The sequence below is a fragment of the Lutjanus erythropterus genome, chromosome 24, assembly GCF_056507025.1.
Source record: "Lutjanus erythropterus isolate fLutEry1 chromosome 24, fLutEry1.hap2, whole genome shotgun sequence".
NCBI lineage: Eukaryota > Metazoa > Chordata > Actinopteri > Lutjaniformes > Lutjanidae > Lutjanus > Lutjanus erythropterus.
In genome coordinates, this window is record NC_139340.1 from 10,464,992 (window position 1) to 10,482,221 (window position 17,230).

At 39.9% G+C, this 17,230-nt stretch overlaps 1 protein-coding gene across 1 annotated transcript; it reads right to left on the minus strand.

Moving 5' to 3' along the window:
* Positions 1-8,560: 8,560 nt before the first annotated feature.
* On the minus strand, positions 8,561-16,927 carry LOC146304733 (uncharacterized). Its single transcript, XM_084713963.1, has 11 exons — positions 16,665-16,927; positions 15,457-15,622; positions 15,075-15,276; positions 14,709-14,973; positions 14,329-14,370; positions 14,159-14,241; positions 13,883-14,077; positions 13,581-13,680; positions 10,652-11,197; positions 9,656-10,462; positions 8,561-9,050 (listed from the first exon to the last, which is right to left on the minus strand). The coding sequence occupies exons 2-11, from the start codon at positions 15,546-15,548 to the stop codon at positions 9,043-9,045; spliced, it is 2,340 nt and encodes a 779-aa protein (XP_084570089.1). The 5' UTR covers positions 15,549-15,622; positions 16,665-16,927; the 3' UTR covers positions 8,561-9,042.
* Positions 16,928-17,230: the final 303 nt, after the last annotated feature.

The window sequence follows — 17,230 nt, forward strand, 5'->3', positions numbered from 1 at the left end:
CAATGATGTTTTTGTTTTAATATAAAGGCTCTGGCCGTTTACTAGGCTATTGAAAATAAGACAGACCTTTCTCAGTTATGCTGCTATTTTACTCTAAACACAGTAAAATAGCATAATTTAATCTGATATAATTGTATATTCTGTCTGCTTTTCTTTCTTTCTTCACATTGTCATCCCTGCATGCTCCCTGTGTGTACATCATTATGGTTTTGTCCACTATTGCTTTGCTTTTTATCTAATTTTTTTTATATATATATAACATGCAGATTAAGAAATCACCCTCCTAAAGCAGCAGTGTGTAATTTTTAGATCATTCAGATTTAGAATTTTCAAAATAATACTATATACAGGCTCCATAAACAAGCAAGTCAGTCTCTCCACAGCGGGACACACTGCAAGTTCCTTTGTCAACATTCCTGTTTAAAGTCTGTCCACACTGTAATTATCGTCCGGGCCTCAATGAGCAGTTATTGTAACAACATAGTCCTCTGGGTAACTTCCAAGTACACAGAGTTTGGCTCAAAAAAAGGAACTGCTTTATCACTGTCATGGTTTTCACATTCAACAAGCTTCTGCCAGCATTACTGCAGGATTTCACAATCCCGTTAAAAGTCTATTAAAGTTGCTGTTAGGACCAAAGCGGTCTTAGAGTAAGGTGCAGTCTGTGTTTGAATCCCCAGAAATCCTACGTGAATAAATGCTGCAGCAGTTAGAATAAAAAATATATATTTTTTAGAGCTGTCAGGACAGTCAATTGTTCAGTGTGCCATTTTTCAATAAAATACCCTTTGAAAAATGGATGCTATCTGCCATAATTAGTGTTAAATTAGCTAATTCCTCTATAAGGATTAAATATACTGTAGAAATATCAAAATCCTGCTGAAGAGGCCCATGTATGTTGCAGAGAACGGGGCAACCATGAAGACAGCGGAGACAAATGTAACTAATTGTCATATAACCTCAAATTGGGGGCATGAAAGTGTCTAAATAATGGCAGCTAATTTGCCTTGTATTGTGCTTTCTTGATGGGCTTAAATTGAATGAGTCAGGATCCATTCTGGCGTAATGTGAAAGCTGGGGCACTGGTTCACACCGGAGACATTCAAGGTCGAGCTACTCCAAATGAAGGGGTGACGGGGGAGTGAAGAGATTTAAAGTAAGGCAGCTGAGTCAATGGACGGCCGGGGTGCAGATTTGGCAGCGTATCCATGTAACCTTGAATTATTGGTTGTTGTTTTTTTCTGCATTGAAAGCTTTTCTACTAGCCCTTCTTCAAAATATATCCCTTTTTGTCACCCACATTAATGGCACAATCAGCCTGAAAAAATTGCAGTCACAAATTATTCATTGTAATCCTCCATTTGAGAACCCTAATGCCTTTAATTGGGCTTTTATGACTTACAAACTGTATCTTCCTCTCTTTTTTTTTTATTTTTTTCCCCTCTGGCGTTTGTTTTTCTTCCTTCCCGCCATGCTGCGGAGTGACATTGAGCCTCTCCCTGTCGGGGTGCTCTCTTGTCTCACTCCAGTGCACATTTTCGCTGTCCCCTCTCCTCCTCCCCCAGACAATGAGCTTTTGACTGAATACATTATCTGAGCTGTTGTTCTGTTTGTTGTTGTTTTAGCATCCAAGAAAAGAGATGAATTATTAATGATGACAGACAAAAAAGAAAGAAGAAAAAAAAAAAAATAAAAAAAAACTCCTAGTATTTTTAGGAATGCTGCCGAGTGCTGCTGCTCCATCAAGAGGCCTGCAAATAAGATTGTAAATGTAATACTTTATAGTAACGCCCACGACTTAAAGTGTAATTTCGATGTACCAATAAAATATTTACTGGATCCTTTACTAGTTCTTTGCATTTTCACGGAAAGGAAAAATACATGAAAAGTGTTTTTGTAAATACTGAAGTTTGGGGAAAATGGTCAACACTTCATAAAGCTGTAAATATATACTTTAAACTTTGTTCTTATTGTGTAATTACAGCTTACATACCACAGTTTATGTATCTCATTCTAACTTTTTAATTACAGCCCTTGAACCTTGTTCTTACTGTGTAATTAAAGCTCATATACATAGTTTTTACTGTTATTACAGTCCATATAACTTGTTCTTATTCTGTAATTAAAAAATAAAAAGGGAGAATAATCAGTCATTTCAATTCAAATACCGAAACAATAATAACCAGGTTATCATCACAGATTTTATTGGTTGGTTGATTTGATTTGGTTTATTCCACTTATACCTATTTGTTATATTATTACATAACTTTATTATGTTAGTGTTCTTCCTCCTTTATCCAACAGAGCTGCAACAATCAGTCAATTAATTGATTATTGTCTAATATTAAATTAATTGCAACTATTTTGATGATTGTGAAATTGTATTTTTTCTAGAACAATAGTCACTTCTCTAATTTCAATTTTCTGTGTGTCACTGTTTCCTGATTTCTTTGCTCCTCTGCAACAGTAAACTGAAAAAATCAGACATTTGAGGATATTTGCACCCGGGGGTTTTGGGAAACATTCAACATTTTTCATAATCTTCTGACATTTCATGGACCAAGCAACAAAATGATGGATGGTATGATCAGTAATGAAAATAATTGTTGGTTTTAGCCATAGATGACAATAGAAGAGAAGGTGAGTTTGTTTTGAGATCCAACATACCTGTTTAGAGCTGCTGATGAACACATGTTTTATACTGCACTTTCTCCTATAAACCAAAATAAAAACTGTAACATGCATTTTGCATCATTTATTGTAGCTGGACTGCATATGAAAACAGGTCATGGTTCTCCTCTATAACAACTGTATATAAAAGTTTTTTTACCCAGTCACTGCAACACCAATTTTATTATATGTGATCCATTACTGAAAGGGAACACAGTCCAAAGAACATAAGATGATCATCTTCTGTTTAATCTATTAAGTCCCCTGTAAGTTCAGTATGTGCTGATTGATTGATGATAACATTTGAGTTTGTTTTTTCCCAATGTAGCTACATTTAAGTACTAATAGGAGCCAGTAAGTATTTTATTGGTGTCTGATTGATACAATAAAATTAAACTGCAGGTTTCAACACACTAAATTTAGATTTAGTTGGATCAAATAGGGGAATTGAGGCCTAAATTTGACATATTATGCAAAAAAAATATGCATGCAGTGGAGCCTCATATTGACTAAATGTGCAAAAGTGTCTTTCCAGATGTTTGGATAGACAAAAGGCCTAATCTGCAGCAACCTTAACAATCACTTTTGACTGTCCTGGGATTATATCTCAATACCAGCATGGGAGTCAGTGTGTGTCTCAGGCCCATCGTAATGTCCCCGATCTGAAGCAGGGATTACTGTGCCCCCTCTTGGTTATAAATCAGCATTGCATTGTCATTCAAAGCTTCATTACAAGCTCCACGGCGAGTTCTCAGTCAGATTACAGCCAACCGGTGTGATCATTAGAGTGGCAGCAGCGAAGTCAAAGATATACTCTGAGTGTCAGAGCACGAGGGTGGCGGATCAGAAGGAGAAGAAAAATGCCTCGTTTTGCATTAAAGTGAGCATTTGTTTGATTGTATAGAATCGGAGGGCAGGGGCGTCTGTGTTGATCAAAGGAACAGCCACCGGTGACAAATTAACCGCGGTGATTGTGTCAGTTTGTCACCGCATTGAGTCGAAGACGTCGACCATTCATCACGGGGGAGAGCTGCATTTTTTTTCACCCTCTCACAGGATTCAGTGATAAGGGATGAATGAAGAAAAATGACAGAAAGATAGGGCTCGTCCACTATCTATCATGGAGCAACAGGGGCCGTCTACTGTAATGTTCCACCATCAAACGCTGCTTCTACTTTTGTTCCTAGTTGCTTATTTTATTATATTGTGCTGCCAAGCGCCATGAATCAAACCGCCTTGACTTTGTGGTCGGTGTCAAAAATGTTTCACTGTGTCCTTTAACGTGCAAAGAAACAGTGATTTAAAAGGCTTCAGCTGCAGCAGAGAGCCGAGAAATTTGATTGATTTGAACACCACGCAGCTCCGTTTTGGACGTCTATTTTTTCCTGGTGTTTGTATTTATAGCACATCTTTAAGTCCTTCTTCCCTCAACCAGGGGAAAAAAAAGGCCTGCCTGTTTGGAGTTTGCAGGATCAAAGAAGAGGTAAATATCATTTCCATAACATTTGAACCAGTTAACCACCAGCACAATGCAGATAAACACTACTGTAAGCGCCTGACAATGCCAATGAGGCAGGAACTCTGTGATTTGCCGCTCCGCCAAAGAGGAGGGAAGCGAGCGCAAACATGGAGGAGGTGAGAGGTCAACTGTGCTCTCCCTGCATCCCTTTCCAAGCAGCCCCTCAAGCACTGGTGATGTTTTAGGCAACCGTGCCTCACTTTGGGGGGAGGCCTGATGGATGCCGTTCCCAAGGTGAATGGAAAGAATAGCATTAAGCTGCACCACACTGCCTGGGGAGAGCTACACTGCTTTAGGTGATTCATCTATTGATTATTTCTACCCAAGCATGGAGGTGCCATGTAAACACACATATATTAGTAGTCTACAATGCACATGTGCGCCCCTAACACACATGCAGACACAGTGGATCCAGTGAAGGAAGCACGCCTCAGGCCTACTCACTGTTTTATAATCAGATTCCGACTTCTACCAGCTCGTGGGCATCTTCAAACCACAAGGCAGATGCATCTGATGGATAACTAAATAGAGATGAATGAAGAGATGAAGGAATAAATAAATGATAAATGTGCATTACCGCTATTTGTGTGGGCCAGCTATTGTGTTATTGATCTGAGCTGCTGTTTTTTTTGTGTGTGTGTGCTCGCAGTAGGCTACAGTACGCAGGCCAAGTCATATTGTTATGCTTATTCTGTGCAATACAACATGTGTAGAATTTTAATTTCTCTCAGTACTATAGGCATATATGTCTTATTATCCACCCATTTCCTAACTTTGAGACCTCAAAAACAGGGAGAATTTCAAAAACCCAAAATTCAAGTTTCAAAGAATTTGCTTTCTGCACTCCGGTGATGTTTAAAATGAAAATAACATAATTATAAGTAAAGTGCAACAGCATTTGTATGGTTAATACTGTCAGTTTTACGTTTAATTCTCATGAAAGAATACAGAATAGTTTGCTCTTCTGGCATAAACTAATATTCATTCATTTTCTTTCATGCATTTATTCTTTGCCCTGATCATATAAGAAAATTGACACCATTTCCTTTCCTTTCCTTTTTGTCTTGTAGGAAGTCATACATGCTACAGAGCGGCAGAAACGTGTTTTGATAAAGAAAAAAGTGTGAAAATGGGTCATATGTTGGTAGAAACACAGAAGAATTGTGATCCCGGAAGGAAATAAGGAGAAGGCAAAGGAAAAGGTTAGTCTCCTGGGAAAATCTGGAGGATTGGCAGGTATGATCATACAAGTGAGAAGACAAAGGAAAAATGATGTTCAATGATTTGTGCCATGCAATTCTACAGACATGTTTTTTTTATGTTAAAAGTAGAATATGCAGAATTTGTCAGTAACTGTTTGTCAGTGCATCAGAAAGGTAGTTGATTGTTAAGCCGCAGTCCCAGGTTGTCAAACACTGATGTTTAGGACCAGTAAAGTGTCCTGAACGCAGCAAAATAATGGGAAAATTAGAAAATACAAGCGGACAGTACAGACACCACTGCAGAACGAAGTGATGATTGAATGATGAGTCCAAGTTATACAGTTTCACCAAAATAAAGACAGACTTTTTTTATTTTAAGCCTTAAAGTTAGCTATCCTAAAAGGGCCACGTTTCCATGGTAACAATCTATGGCCGCTGCTGACCGGTGGCACCAAATTGCAAAAAGAGGTAAACACGGCTCGCATTTGTGGTTTTCCAAGAGTGTTGCTGAGAGAACAATGAGAGGACAAAGAGCGCAGTAACCTGATGTAAATGTACAACAGCGAGGACATTGTCGGACATTTTTGTCGGAAAATGATCCTGATTGATGAGTTAGCACGAGTGCTGAGCCCCGACACCACGCTCCTGTCCTGCTGGAGTGAACACAGTGGAGCTTTTGGACTCAGTTGGCCAAGTTTTATATTTTGAAAAAGAAAATCATGGCAAGTTCGCCTTTTAGATTTTGTATTGGAATCTGATTTTACCCATTATTTGTTGAATTAGTACCTAAAATTGTCATATGATGTGCCATAAAACTGTTTAAATGAAAATGGGTTAAAACCGCAGATGAATTAATGAATTAATTTTCATATCTTAAGTGACCTCGACTGGCAGACAGTTTGGAACAAGCAGAACAACACGTCGAAAAATCCTGATTCCAAAACCTGATGGACGTTCCACTCTTAAATGAACCGCACTGGCAGTTTTTACATACGCACCGGGAGTGTCCTGCAGTTGTGGAGTCTGGTATCAGGTAATACAGAAATATTTTGTGGGATGAAAACAGTCCTTCAGCCATATTCAATTATTTATTTCATGACATACTTTGTAATGTGGACTTCTGCAGCTGATGAGGTGAAATCAAACAACTGAAGTGATGTAATTTCCCCCTTTTTTGATTTTGTTGCTTGTTTTTTTGATTGTTTTAAATAGGCGATGTATCCTACCCTTTGTTTCATCTTCAGTTGGCTTTACTGTTTATGTACAGCATCATTTATTACTTATCTCTTTATTATGTAATTTCTCTTTTCCTCTAATCTCTTCATATTATTATGTTTCACTCTATTTTGTGGTTAATTAGAGAAGGATGGTTGTGTGGGCGGGGTAACAATATTAAAATGTTGCCATAATGAGAATGGGATGATAAAATGGTTAAATACTTCACACTGGAGCTGCTCAGATATTACGATTGCAATAGATTTTACAATGACACTGAAAAAAAAACTGTTAAAATCACAATGATTTGACATTTATTAAACATGTTTTCTTCCATCTGGAGAACAAGATTTGTAGGCCAGGAGATACTTTGGTACTGCAGTACTTCATTATAATGCTGTTTTATCATATATTTCCTTGCATTTGCATTTGGCCATATTACAGTTTGAATAATATATCTGGATTAATTGTGCAGGCCGAGGTCATACGTGCCTATATTATATTGTCTTTGTGCAGCAGCTCAAGTGCATATTCAAAGGATGAGCAAATTTGATCACACTCTAAGCTTGAAAAGAATACAGGTAGTTGTTTGCTCAGGTGTGTGTGTTTTAACAGGACTGATCCACTGAGTGATCTTGCATTCACACCATGGCCTCCTCATTAATTTGTTTGAACCAGGATGCGCTCGCTTGACTGAAGTGTCCTCCAGGATTTTGAACGCTCTGTCCACCTCGCCTCCTGAGACGATAACCAACAAAACCTCCTCCCCGTGCAGACATCTTGTTTTTTTGTCCAAAAGGTCCATCTGCGCTGATAGCATCTAATGTCACGTGCTGGATCATAAACGTACATGACAGAGTAGCATTTCATGTTATGCTGCGTTACAAACCCGCCGTTCTTTTGTCTGCATAATCATGAACATCGCTGCTCAGGTTGAGATTCAACCTTTCACTGCTAAAAAAGGATAATGCCAGAGTTGTCACTTACATTGGATATCATTGCTTTAGGCAGGAAAAGAGCTTCTCTGCAGTGTGTGTGTGTGTGTGTGTTTCTTTTTCCACAGACTTTTTTTTTTTCTTTAAACGTTGGACGTGGCTCTCTCCCTTAGGGGCGGTAATGGCATTCTCCATGACAACGGCAGTGTGACACGGCTGTGCCCTTGAGGGCCGGGCGCCCCCTCTGGGGGGAGCGCCGCGGAAACACGACAGGGTCAACGGTCACCTCCCATCATCCACCAGCAACCCGTCCTCCTCTTTCTCTCCCTCTCCTTCTCTTTTTCCTCAGGTGGAGTAAGGCATGTTAGAGCGAAAAAGAAAGTCTTGAAGCGAGCCCACTCAGTCCAGGCCTGGCAAACGTGGAGCTTTAGCCACAGGCGGTTCTGGCTAGGTCTCTACCTCGCATAGCTCCTTGCTGTTCCTCCAAGGCCAGGGCTGGATCAATACGTATAGTAGTGCGGATTCTTTTGGCTCCCAAGTATAGCTGTGCAGTATTGCCCTGAGGTATGGGTCCGTTAAAGACATAACAGTGTGTGCATGTGAGCAAAGTGGACTGAGTTTATTCAGGAAGGTGTTGAGATGTTTGGCATGAAACCGACTCTTCCAACGAGGATGTTATTTATTTCAGTTTGTTGCTGGAAATGCAGGAAATTCTCATGTCTCTATTAAATATTGCATGTTAGTTTTTTTTATTCTGGGAAAGTCCTTGAAATGGATATGGCTCTTGGACAAATTCAGAAAAATAAAGACATTTAAGGGTAATTGAATATTAGAATAATGTCCATTCATTCATAAAAGCTCATTAGAGTAATTAGGAAACAATATTTAATGTTATTTCCTCTCTTGTGATACTCATATGGTGAAAAAGACCTCACAGACAGATCCTGTCAGGATGTTCATTTTAGAAACAATGCTCTTCTGCCACCTGCTGGCTAAAAAGCAAACAAGCAAAGTCTGAGTCCAGGTTCATGGGTTTTACTGCATTCTTCACGTCTTAAAACATAAAAATATACACACCCTGAGGGACAAAATAAATAGAATAAGCTCATTATTGCAAGTAAATCAAACAAAAAAGCTCTTACGTCAGTCTAACGTCGCCTTGGCACATCTTGAATGAAAGTTTAAAAGGAAGTAAAGGAAAAAACAGGACGCTGTCAGTTCAACAACTCGCGTCCTGTACATTTGGCGAAGTCAACAACACAAAATGTTTATGTCCAACCTGTGAACATGAACTCCAACATGGAATGAGACACAGAGGTGTCTTGCATGAAAAAGAAAGACAAAAAATGTAAAAAAAAAAAAAAAAAAAAATGCAGTTCATCTACTCAGCTGATCTTCTGTGGGTCATTTTCAGGTCACAAACAGAGTCTGCTGTCCTCGGTCAGCTCTGAATCTTCAGCCTAAACAAGCACTTCCATTTAAAGATGTGTGAGGAAGCCAGTCAGGCACCTGCAGCAGAGAAGAGATGAAAAACAGAGAAATATTTACATCACATCTTCCCTCTATAGGCACAAATTAAAAGAGCCTCAGGCAAGCACTCATGGACAGAAATACACTTTATGTATTCAGCGTCTTCATGCCAGTTTGTTTCCTGCCTAAAAAACACAAGTCTATTCCCTTCATCCATGTAGGATTCAATAAATGTGTGTGCACTGTGATAAAACTTAATTCCTGGGCTGTGCTGCACATCAGCAAATCAATGTATCAAAATCATGAGATACGTGACCTTTAATTTAATATTTTCCCCAAATTTTCAAGGCTGTATGATGCTTAAGATGCATTTTTATTTATGTAACACTGTCAACAGTATTAACAGTGCAGTGTATCATGTATTGGTCTATAATGAAATATATGCCATATATTTCACCTCAGCTGTGAATATTATAAGAAAGGACCTTAAACATCAATATTTATTTACATTCAACAAATATATAAACGCAACACTATTTCAAATTTGTTATAATCTATGTTAGTGAGCACAACTAGAGCGTCCTTTTATTGTGACCAGTCAAAGACACTCGTGTGATCGAAAACAACTGGTCAGTGGTACTCACCGTACTGGTATATGGACCTGGGTGGTGAGGGAAGCGTACTGTGTGGACCACTGGGGGCCTGAGGTCCGAAACTTTTCCCACTTCTCTGGAGGCGGGACCTCTGCACGGCCATCGCTACTGCCTGTGCAAACCGAGAGGGGGCTGCGGTCATCCTGTCCAGAGGTTTTGGTGCAGCTGCAGACTGGTCAGGTGTGGCTGAAGGAGGCTGATTCTGATGGTCCTCGCTGAATGCACTAATGTCCCCATTGGAAGTGGGACTTGGTGGCTGAGAGGAAGGTGGAGAGGAAGGTGTAGTAGCTTCTTTCTCTTCTTCAAAGACTTCTGTGTCTTCATTAAAGAAGACAGGAGAAGGAGGCGGGGGAAAACTGTCCTCATCCTCTTCTTCTTTCCCTTTTTCTTCTTCTTGTACTACTTCCTCCTCAACCTCCCTCTCATCAGAACCTCCGCTGTCCACGTCTGTACTTACAGACTGTCTACTGGGGCTTTGAAGAAGTTCACTCTGATCCTCTGAGTTGATCTGAGCATCGCCGGGAACTTCTTCGCCACTGCAGTCTGGTGGTGCCGCTGGTATCACCTCAGACGTGACCTCAGGTTTGTCCTCTTCCTCCTGCGTTGTGTCCGCAGCCTCAGAGACAGGTGAGCCGGGACAATCCTGCTTGTCAAAATCAAGAGGAGGTGGAGGAGAAGCTGGCCCATCAGAAGCCTGAATGTCCTGATGAGAGGGCGCAGGACTGAGGGGAGGTGCGTCGGTCTCTGATCTGTCTGGAGAACATGGATCCACCTCAGCCTCAGTTTGACTTTCTGGAGAACATGGATGCTCGTCAGCCTCAGTTTGACTTTCTGGAGAACATGGATGCTCGTCAGCCTCAGTTTGACTTTTTGGAGAACATGGATGCTCGTCAGCCTCAGTTTGACTTTCTGGAGAACATGGATGCTCGTCAGCCTCAGTTTGACTTTTTGGAGAACATGGAGGCTCGTAAGTCTCAGTTTCATTTTTCTCAAGAGAACCTTCACTCCCTGGTTTATCTTCTACTATAATTTGATCTGGAACATCCTGGGCGAGCTCTGGATCGTGGGACTTGTGCTTCTTTGTGGGCACCACTTTGAACGTGGTGGTTCCCCTCCTCTGTAAGGGATCCTCCCACTCAGGCTCAGTGGGGAGGTTAGACGAGAGAACAAGTTCAGGTTCTGCACAGAAAACCTCGTTATCCGAACACCTCTGAGGCATAAAAGAGGAGCTGTTGTACAGTTTTGGGAAAGTGGCAGAATTCCTCAGACGCTTGACCAGCGTTCCTTTGGAAACAGACGAGGTCAGGACTTTGGCGAGAGCAGAGCGGGCGTCAGATAAGTCTTTCCCTCGGAAAGAAGGCAGATATGGATCAGCTATTTCATGGAGATGAGCGAGTGACGGACGTGAGGAGGATGAGGATGACCGTGGTTGTGATGGATATGGTGATGAGGATGAGGATCGTGATAGGTTTACAGAGTCTGAGTCATCGCTTTCTCTCAGCTCCTCCACAGTGTTCAGGGAGTTTACAGACCCTGGAGAAACAGGGAAGACTTAGTGACACGGAAAAACTATTGGGCTGAAAAATTACAAACCACAAAGAAGGGGTTGGCCGACAATGGCAGCTGATATTCAGAATTTTTACGATTATCGAAATCTGTTGGTGTTTTTATCTAATTGCAGATAAGATAAAATAATTAAGCTGAGTCAAGTTATGTTCTTTGAGAAATTCTGCTGGAAGCGCCTCAATCTTTTTGTTTTAATTTAATGAAACAAAAAAGCTCAGTAGAAATTTCAGTACAAATGTAAGATTTACTCGTTTTATATATTTACTTTATAAAACTTGATTACTAATTATCTGTAATGGCCCTGAAAAAACATCAGTCAACCCCTAAGTAAAGTTTAACACATCACGTTAAAGAAATTTTTCTATATTCATTGAAAGTTCGACATGGTAAACACAAGAAAATTAAAAAAAATATATATAATGTAAATATCCCAAATGCAACATAAAATAAATAACCAGTGACTCAATTCTTAATATTAATCTCCCTTTTTTATACTTTAAATCACTTTTAGTTGAATGTTTAGAGACAAACACAATTTTAAAATGAAGTAATGAAGTATTAAAGTTATTAAATATTTACAATTTTATTGTAACAAGAGATTAAAATTGTAAAATGTTACATTTTCCTGAAAAAGCAGAATTTCTAGATGAACGAGTAGAAGAATGAAGATCAGATAATCATAATATAACATAAATAAACATTGACATACAACATGTAAAATGTAGAAGAGACAGAAATAAGCATTTAATATAAAACAGGATTTTGAAAAAGAGAACATTTAGCATTTTACAATGAAGTCTGAAAAATGATAATAATAATAATAATTCTTCAGATGTACCACAAGAGCTGATTAATTTATCAAATACTACTGTTCATCTGGCTTCTGTTTTAAATCAAAGGCACAACAATTAGTTTAAATCTAATCCATTAAGAGGAAAACACACAAAAAAGGACACAAACTTCTGACAAAAAAAGAAAGAATTCTCTCAAGAAATAGACAGAAAAACTGACAAAATAAAAAAACAGAACAAATAGATAAACAGTATTTAAGTGCAGCAGGCAACAGTGACACACATCCATAAAAGCCACTAAGACGGGTAGGAGGAAGAAGAGGCCAGCGAGGAGGAGGACGGAGAGGAGTAATAGGGATGATGGAAGGAGGAGAGGAAAAGGAGACAGCAGCAGCAGCAGCAGCCCTCAATCACCCCCTTCAGGTAACACAGAGTCTGTAAGCAGGGAGGAGAAAAGGCTCGGCTTTAGGGCAGTGATCTTTGGTCTAAAGGTTTCAGAAAACAAACACGACTCCAAGACGTTTACGCTGACGCAAAAGCCAGAAAGACTTCGTGATTTTGATTCAAATGGACTGTGATTATGTAAGCACAGGAGCCCGGGATCAAGAATGTGATTATCAACAACTCTTGGCCGGGAGTTGTTTTTTCAGCCGAGGATTGATACCAACTCAGCAGAGTGTTGCACTAAAAGAAAACAAGGGAGTGAACAGAGACTGTGACTCTGCTGAAGGCAATTTAGTCGGATAATTAGAACACTAAAAGTTTGAAGCACTTACTTTTCTTTCACCTACGTGCACAACAAAGTGGCTCTCATATAATTAAAGATCCCTATATAATACCCTAATAACCTCATATGTCTAATAACAGAGTGATGGTTGCCCATTCGAGTCTGTGAAAGCTTGATCAGTAAAGACTGGAGCCATGCACCAAGAGAAGCTGCACTCAGGTGGTGAAAGCATGTCAGACAGACTAATACAAGGGAATGAAAGCTCGGACAATAGAGGGATTTATCTGGGAGCAGACTGAAGCCAATATGTTCTATGAACAAGGCTCTCCGGGTCACTTTAATTGCCCTGAACAGGGTTAAATTGTTCTGACTGATAAAAGTGGCGTTTTGCGCTGGATTTAACTGCTAAATCTTCCATTTGATGCTATTCGCTTTGACATTTTAATCTTGATTTAACTTCAATCTCTCTTGACCTCTCGCAGCGCTGACTGAAGCCGTAAGGATTTGGCAGACACAAGAATTCACCCGCACTCTAAACCCATTTGATTTCCACTGAAATACTGTAAAAAAGGTCAATAAGGATTATTGTACTGGCAGCATATTTCATATCTGCTGCTGCTTCACCGGGGCTGCCTCAGTCATCACCACTTGATGGCAAAATAAATAGAAGAGGGATGAAGCTGCATTTAAACAGTGAATATTAACTCTGCATTGACCAATCAAAACCAGCTGATTGTTGTGTTGGCTGGCTACGATCTCAATCATTATCATCTAATAGCGCTTCATGTAGAACAAAAGCTCAAAGGTCATCAATCAGCAATGAAGACTTTACCTTTAACTTCAGAGTCTGCCTGCAGCTCCTGGTGGGGGTTCGCACAGGGAGGGGGTGGAGCCCTCCGCTTCGTCCTCCTTAAGGTGGACTCTGCAGACCTCTACGCAAAGACAATGGTATTAATGGAGTTTTTTCCTAGTTATATCAGCGTTTCTTCATTGTTTGAGAGATTAATACAAAAAACTAGCAGTAGTTTAGTAGTTTTTGAGATATTCTGCTAACTAACAGACCAACAAACTGAAAAAGGAGGAAGAAAAGACAATGAAGAATATAGGAGAATATATGAAGACTTTACTCCCCACCTGTGGTCCTCTTAGATGACAGCTGCTGAGGTTGTTGGGGACGCTTTGTGACGCACCCATGGGTGGCTGAGGGGCTCGTCTCTTCTTAGGCATATCTGCTGGCGCGGCATTCGGAGAGGACGCATCCTGTCCGTTCATACCGACTCCCACTTGACTGCTGTGACCAGGAGACGCTGGGGTGCTCGCTGTCCCTTCCTGCAAAGAGTGAAATGTACGTCTTGGCGACAAGCAGAGAAGGTTTAAGAAAAGTTCCCACATTCTGACAACATACTGTACCATTTTAGCTTTTTTCTTCCCTCTTCTGAATAAGTTGAGAAACCCTGCGTTCTCCTTCTGTTTCTTCTCCCTCTTTGGCAGGTCTATATAACGTAAAGCATCTCGATCAGTAAATGTAACAGAACGCAGCATGAAGCAGATAACACTGAGACTGTGCATGAATGTGTTACCTTGTAGTGGAGGCGGTGAGATGACTTCTGTTGGCGTGACAGCTGTTTCAGACAGAAAACAATGCCATTATCAGCTCAGACTGTATAATATAAACACAGACAGAGTATTTATATACGGTGTGTATATATATAGGAACATATTGTAGTAATAAAACATTCTTTTCGATAAGCTATATGGACCACATGGTCTTTAAAATGAAGTCAAGCCTCGTGACGCCAATTCGGATACACAGATAGGCCTTTTTCACCAATATGGAACCAGCCACATTCTGGTTCCTGCACCGTTTTGAGTTACAAAATGACAGCCAAGACATTTAGGTTTGATTTTGACGAAAGCTTCTATTCCAAAAAGCATCATGTCAGTATGTCCTGTAACGTACCCGCTTCAGGTGCCTTGGGTTGGTCCGCAGGATCTCTTGCCGCCGTGTCTTTGGCGAACACCTCCCTCAGCCCGTGCTCATTCAAAGTCTTGCTCATGTCCAGCAGCTCTGTGGACTGACAGTCTCTCAGCAAGACGGTCGTTTCTACATTGAACTCGCACTTGTCACACACCACCGGCAGCAGCATCTCGAGGGGCGCTCTGGGACTCACTCGCACCACGGCCTTATGGGACTTATTGTAGTTGATCAACAGACGCACGGATGCCTGCAAAAGAGAAACTGTATTTTCCACCGTGCAATGAAAGTCTACAGAATAAATATTGATTTCTTGTTAGTTATGGCTTAAATTTTTATTTATTTTTTAACCTCAGGCATGTACGGCCTCCTGATCTTCTCCTCCACCCCTTTGGGCTTCAGCACAATCTTCTCCGCTTCTAGAGAGCCAATGGGAGAGTTTGGTTTGAAGTTGATGTTGTTCTTGTTGGGCGAGAGGAACTCAACAGTGTAGTCTGATGGATTCAGGTGGTAGCTTGCACAGAGGGTCACGATCAAGTCCATCACTGGCTGACTATGAGGAAAATTCAAACAAAACAAATGGCAATTAATCTCAGATATCATATGAGCTCGCAATGTTACATATACAGGTGTGAATTTATTCTAAAACTAACTTTTCAAAGAGGGAACAGAAGTCACGCTCTAAGTGATTATGTATTTAGGAAGATCTAAAACAGCTTGCAGTATTTTTTACCTTCCATGCACTGTGGCATTCTTCTCTTGTCCCCCTGGCAGGACCACAGACAGACAGTGGTCTCTCTCCAGAGGATTCACCTGCTCATCCATCTCAAGGGACCTTCAAGGGAACTCAAAAGCCTCTCCAGTTCTGGTGCCGCGGTCCCCAGCGTCAGGGAAACTTCCTGAGGGACAAGAAATATTTCAGTAATGAGTCGGTGACAGGGTTTCTCTCTCGCCTTACTGATGGGGGAGCCGGTGTGAAATGTCTTACAGCAGCTCGAAAAAGGTTCAAGAGATTTGAAGCCTTGTAGTTACACCTAAAAATACAGTATTCACTGTAGGGCTGCAATTAATGTTTGTTGGTTGTTTGTTTATTTTGTCCACCCACAGTTCAAAACCCAAATCTGTTCATTTTTCTATCATTGACTTTGAGGAAAACAGCAAATATTGAGCCACACAAGTACAAGAGACTTGAGTATTTCTGTTTTCCCCTACTTCTATAGGCCTATACCTTCACATAAAGTACTGTATATCTACCTACTATACTTCTACTCCACTCTACTAGTATTTTTTACTCCACTACATTTATCTGACAGCTAAAGTTACTAGTTACTTTGCAGATTCACAACTTAAATGTGAATATTTTCTGGTTTCTTTACTCCTCTGAGACAGTAAACTGATTATCTTTGGGTTGTGAGCAAAACAAGACATTTGAGGACATCATCTTCAGTTTTTGGGATCTTTTTCACCACTTTCACAAAGAAACAACTATTAATCCATTAATCAAGAAAATAATGTGCTAATTAATTGACAATGAAAATTATTTTTAGTTCCATTCCTTAATACAAAACCTAATTATTAGATCAATAAAGATGTACTGATCCCTAAAGAAAAGCAGGAGGATCAGTATGTAAAGTAATATATAGAATACATATAAATAATTCATAAATAATTTAAATTTAACACATTTGCCAACTTGTAACAGAGTATTTCTGCAGGGTGGTTTAAGGTTAAAGATCTCATAGATCTGAGTACTTCTGTCACCTTTGTTGTACAAATGTTATTCAACACTGACGATCTGCTGAAAAACAGATTCACATTCATTCAAAACAATAACAGGAAAACCACAGCTTACTTTCCAATGTCTAAATATTGACTGTTAGTCTATCAAATGCCAAACCCATTAGGTAAATAATATATACAGAGTCAAATGTCAACTGTTACCTGGAAAGCTTCTTCCTCAAAGGTGAAACATGACAATCCAAAAATCCCACAACCATCAAACGCGTCGCTGAAACTTCAGTTACGACCACTGAGTAACATTAACTGATTTTTTGCCGTTTTCCCGGAGCAACGGTCGGTAACCGACGGTGTCTGTCGTTGAAATTAAAGACACTCCTCTCGTCTCTGTCCAGGAATTTAAGCAGCCTCAGTCTTCACCTTTGACCTTGTGTAGTTCTTCAACACAGGCAGGAAAAGGCCTCTTTAAACAGTTTGATTAAAGTCACCGCCCTGCTCTCTCCCACACAGCTGTGTCTATGAGCTCATCAGCACGGACACTGACGTCATGACGTGACTGAATACGACACACACTTTAATTAACTTTAAATTTTATACCTCTATCACGTTATTTAATTTTTAATTTTATTTTTTTTTTTATTACTATTATTATTACAATTTATTTATTTTATTACTTACTTCACAGTTTCCTCCCGATGGTCTTATATATATATTTGTCACTTGAATTTAAAATTGTAAAATGCAAAATTAAGTTTACATGTGCTAGCTGA

Coding starts and splice junctions, on each gene's coding strand:
- LOC146304733 (XM_084713963.1), bottom strand. CDS start 15,548: ATGGATGAGCAGGTGAATCCTCTGGAGAGAGACCACTGTCTGTCTGTG. Junction 15,277..15,456: donor AATGCCACAGTGCATGGAAG/GTAAAAAATACT, acceptor TTTTCCTCATAG/TCAGCCAGTGATGGACTTGA. Junction 14,078..14,158: donor GGAAGAAAAAAGCTAAAATG/GTACAGTATGTT, acceptor CACTCTTTGCAG/GAAGGGACAGCGAGCACCCC.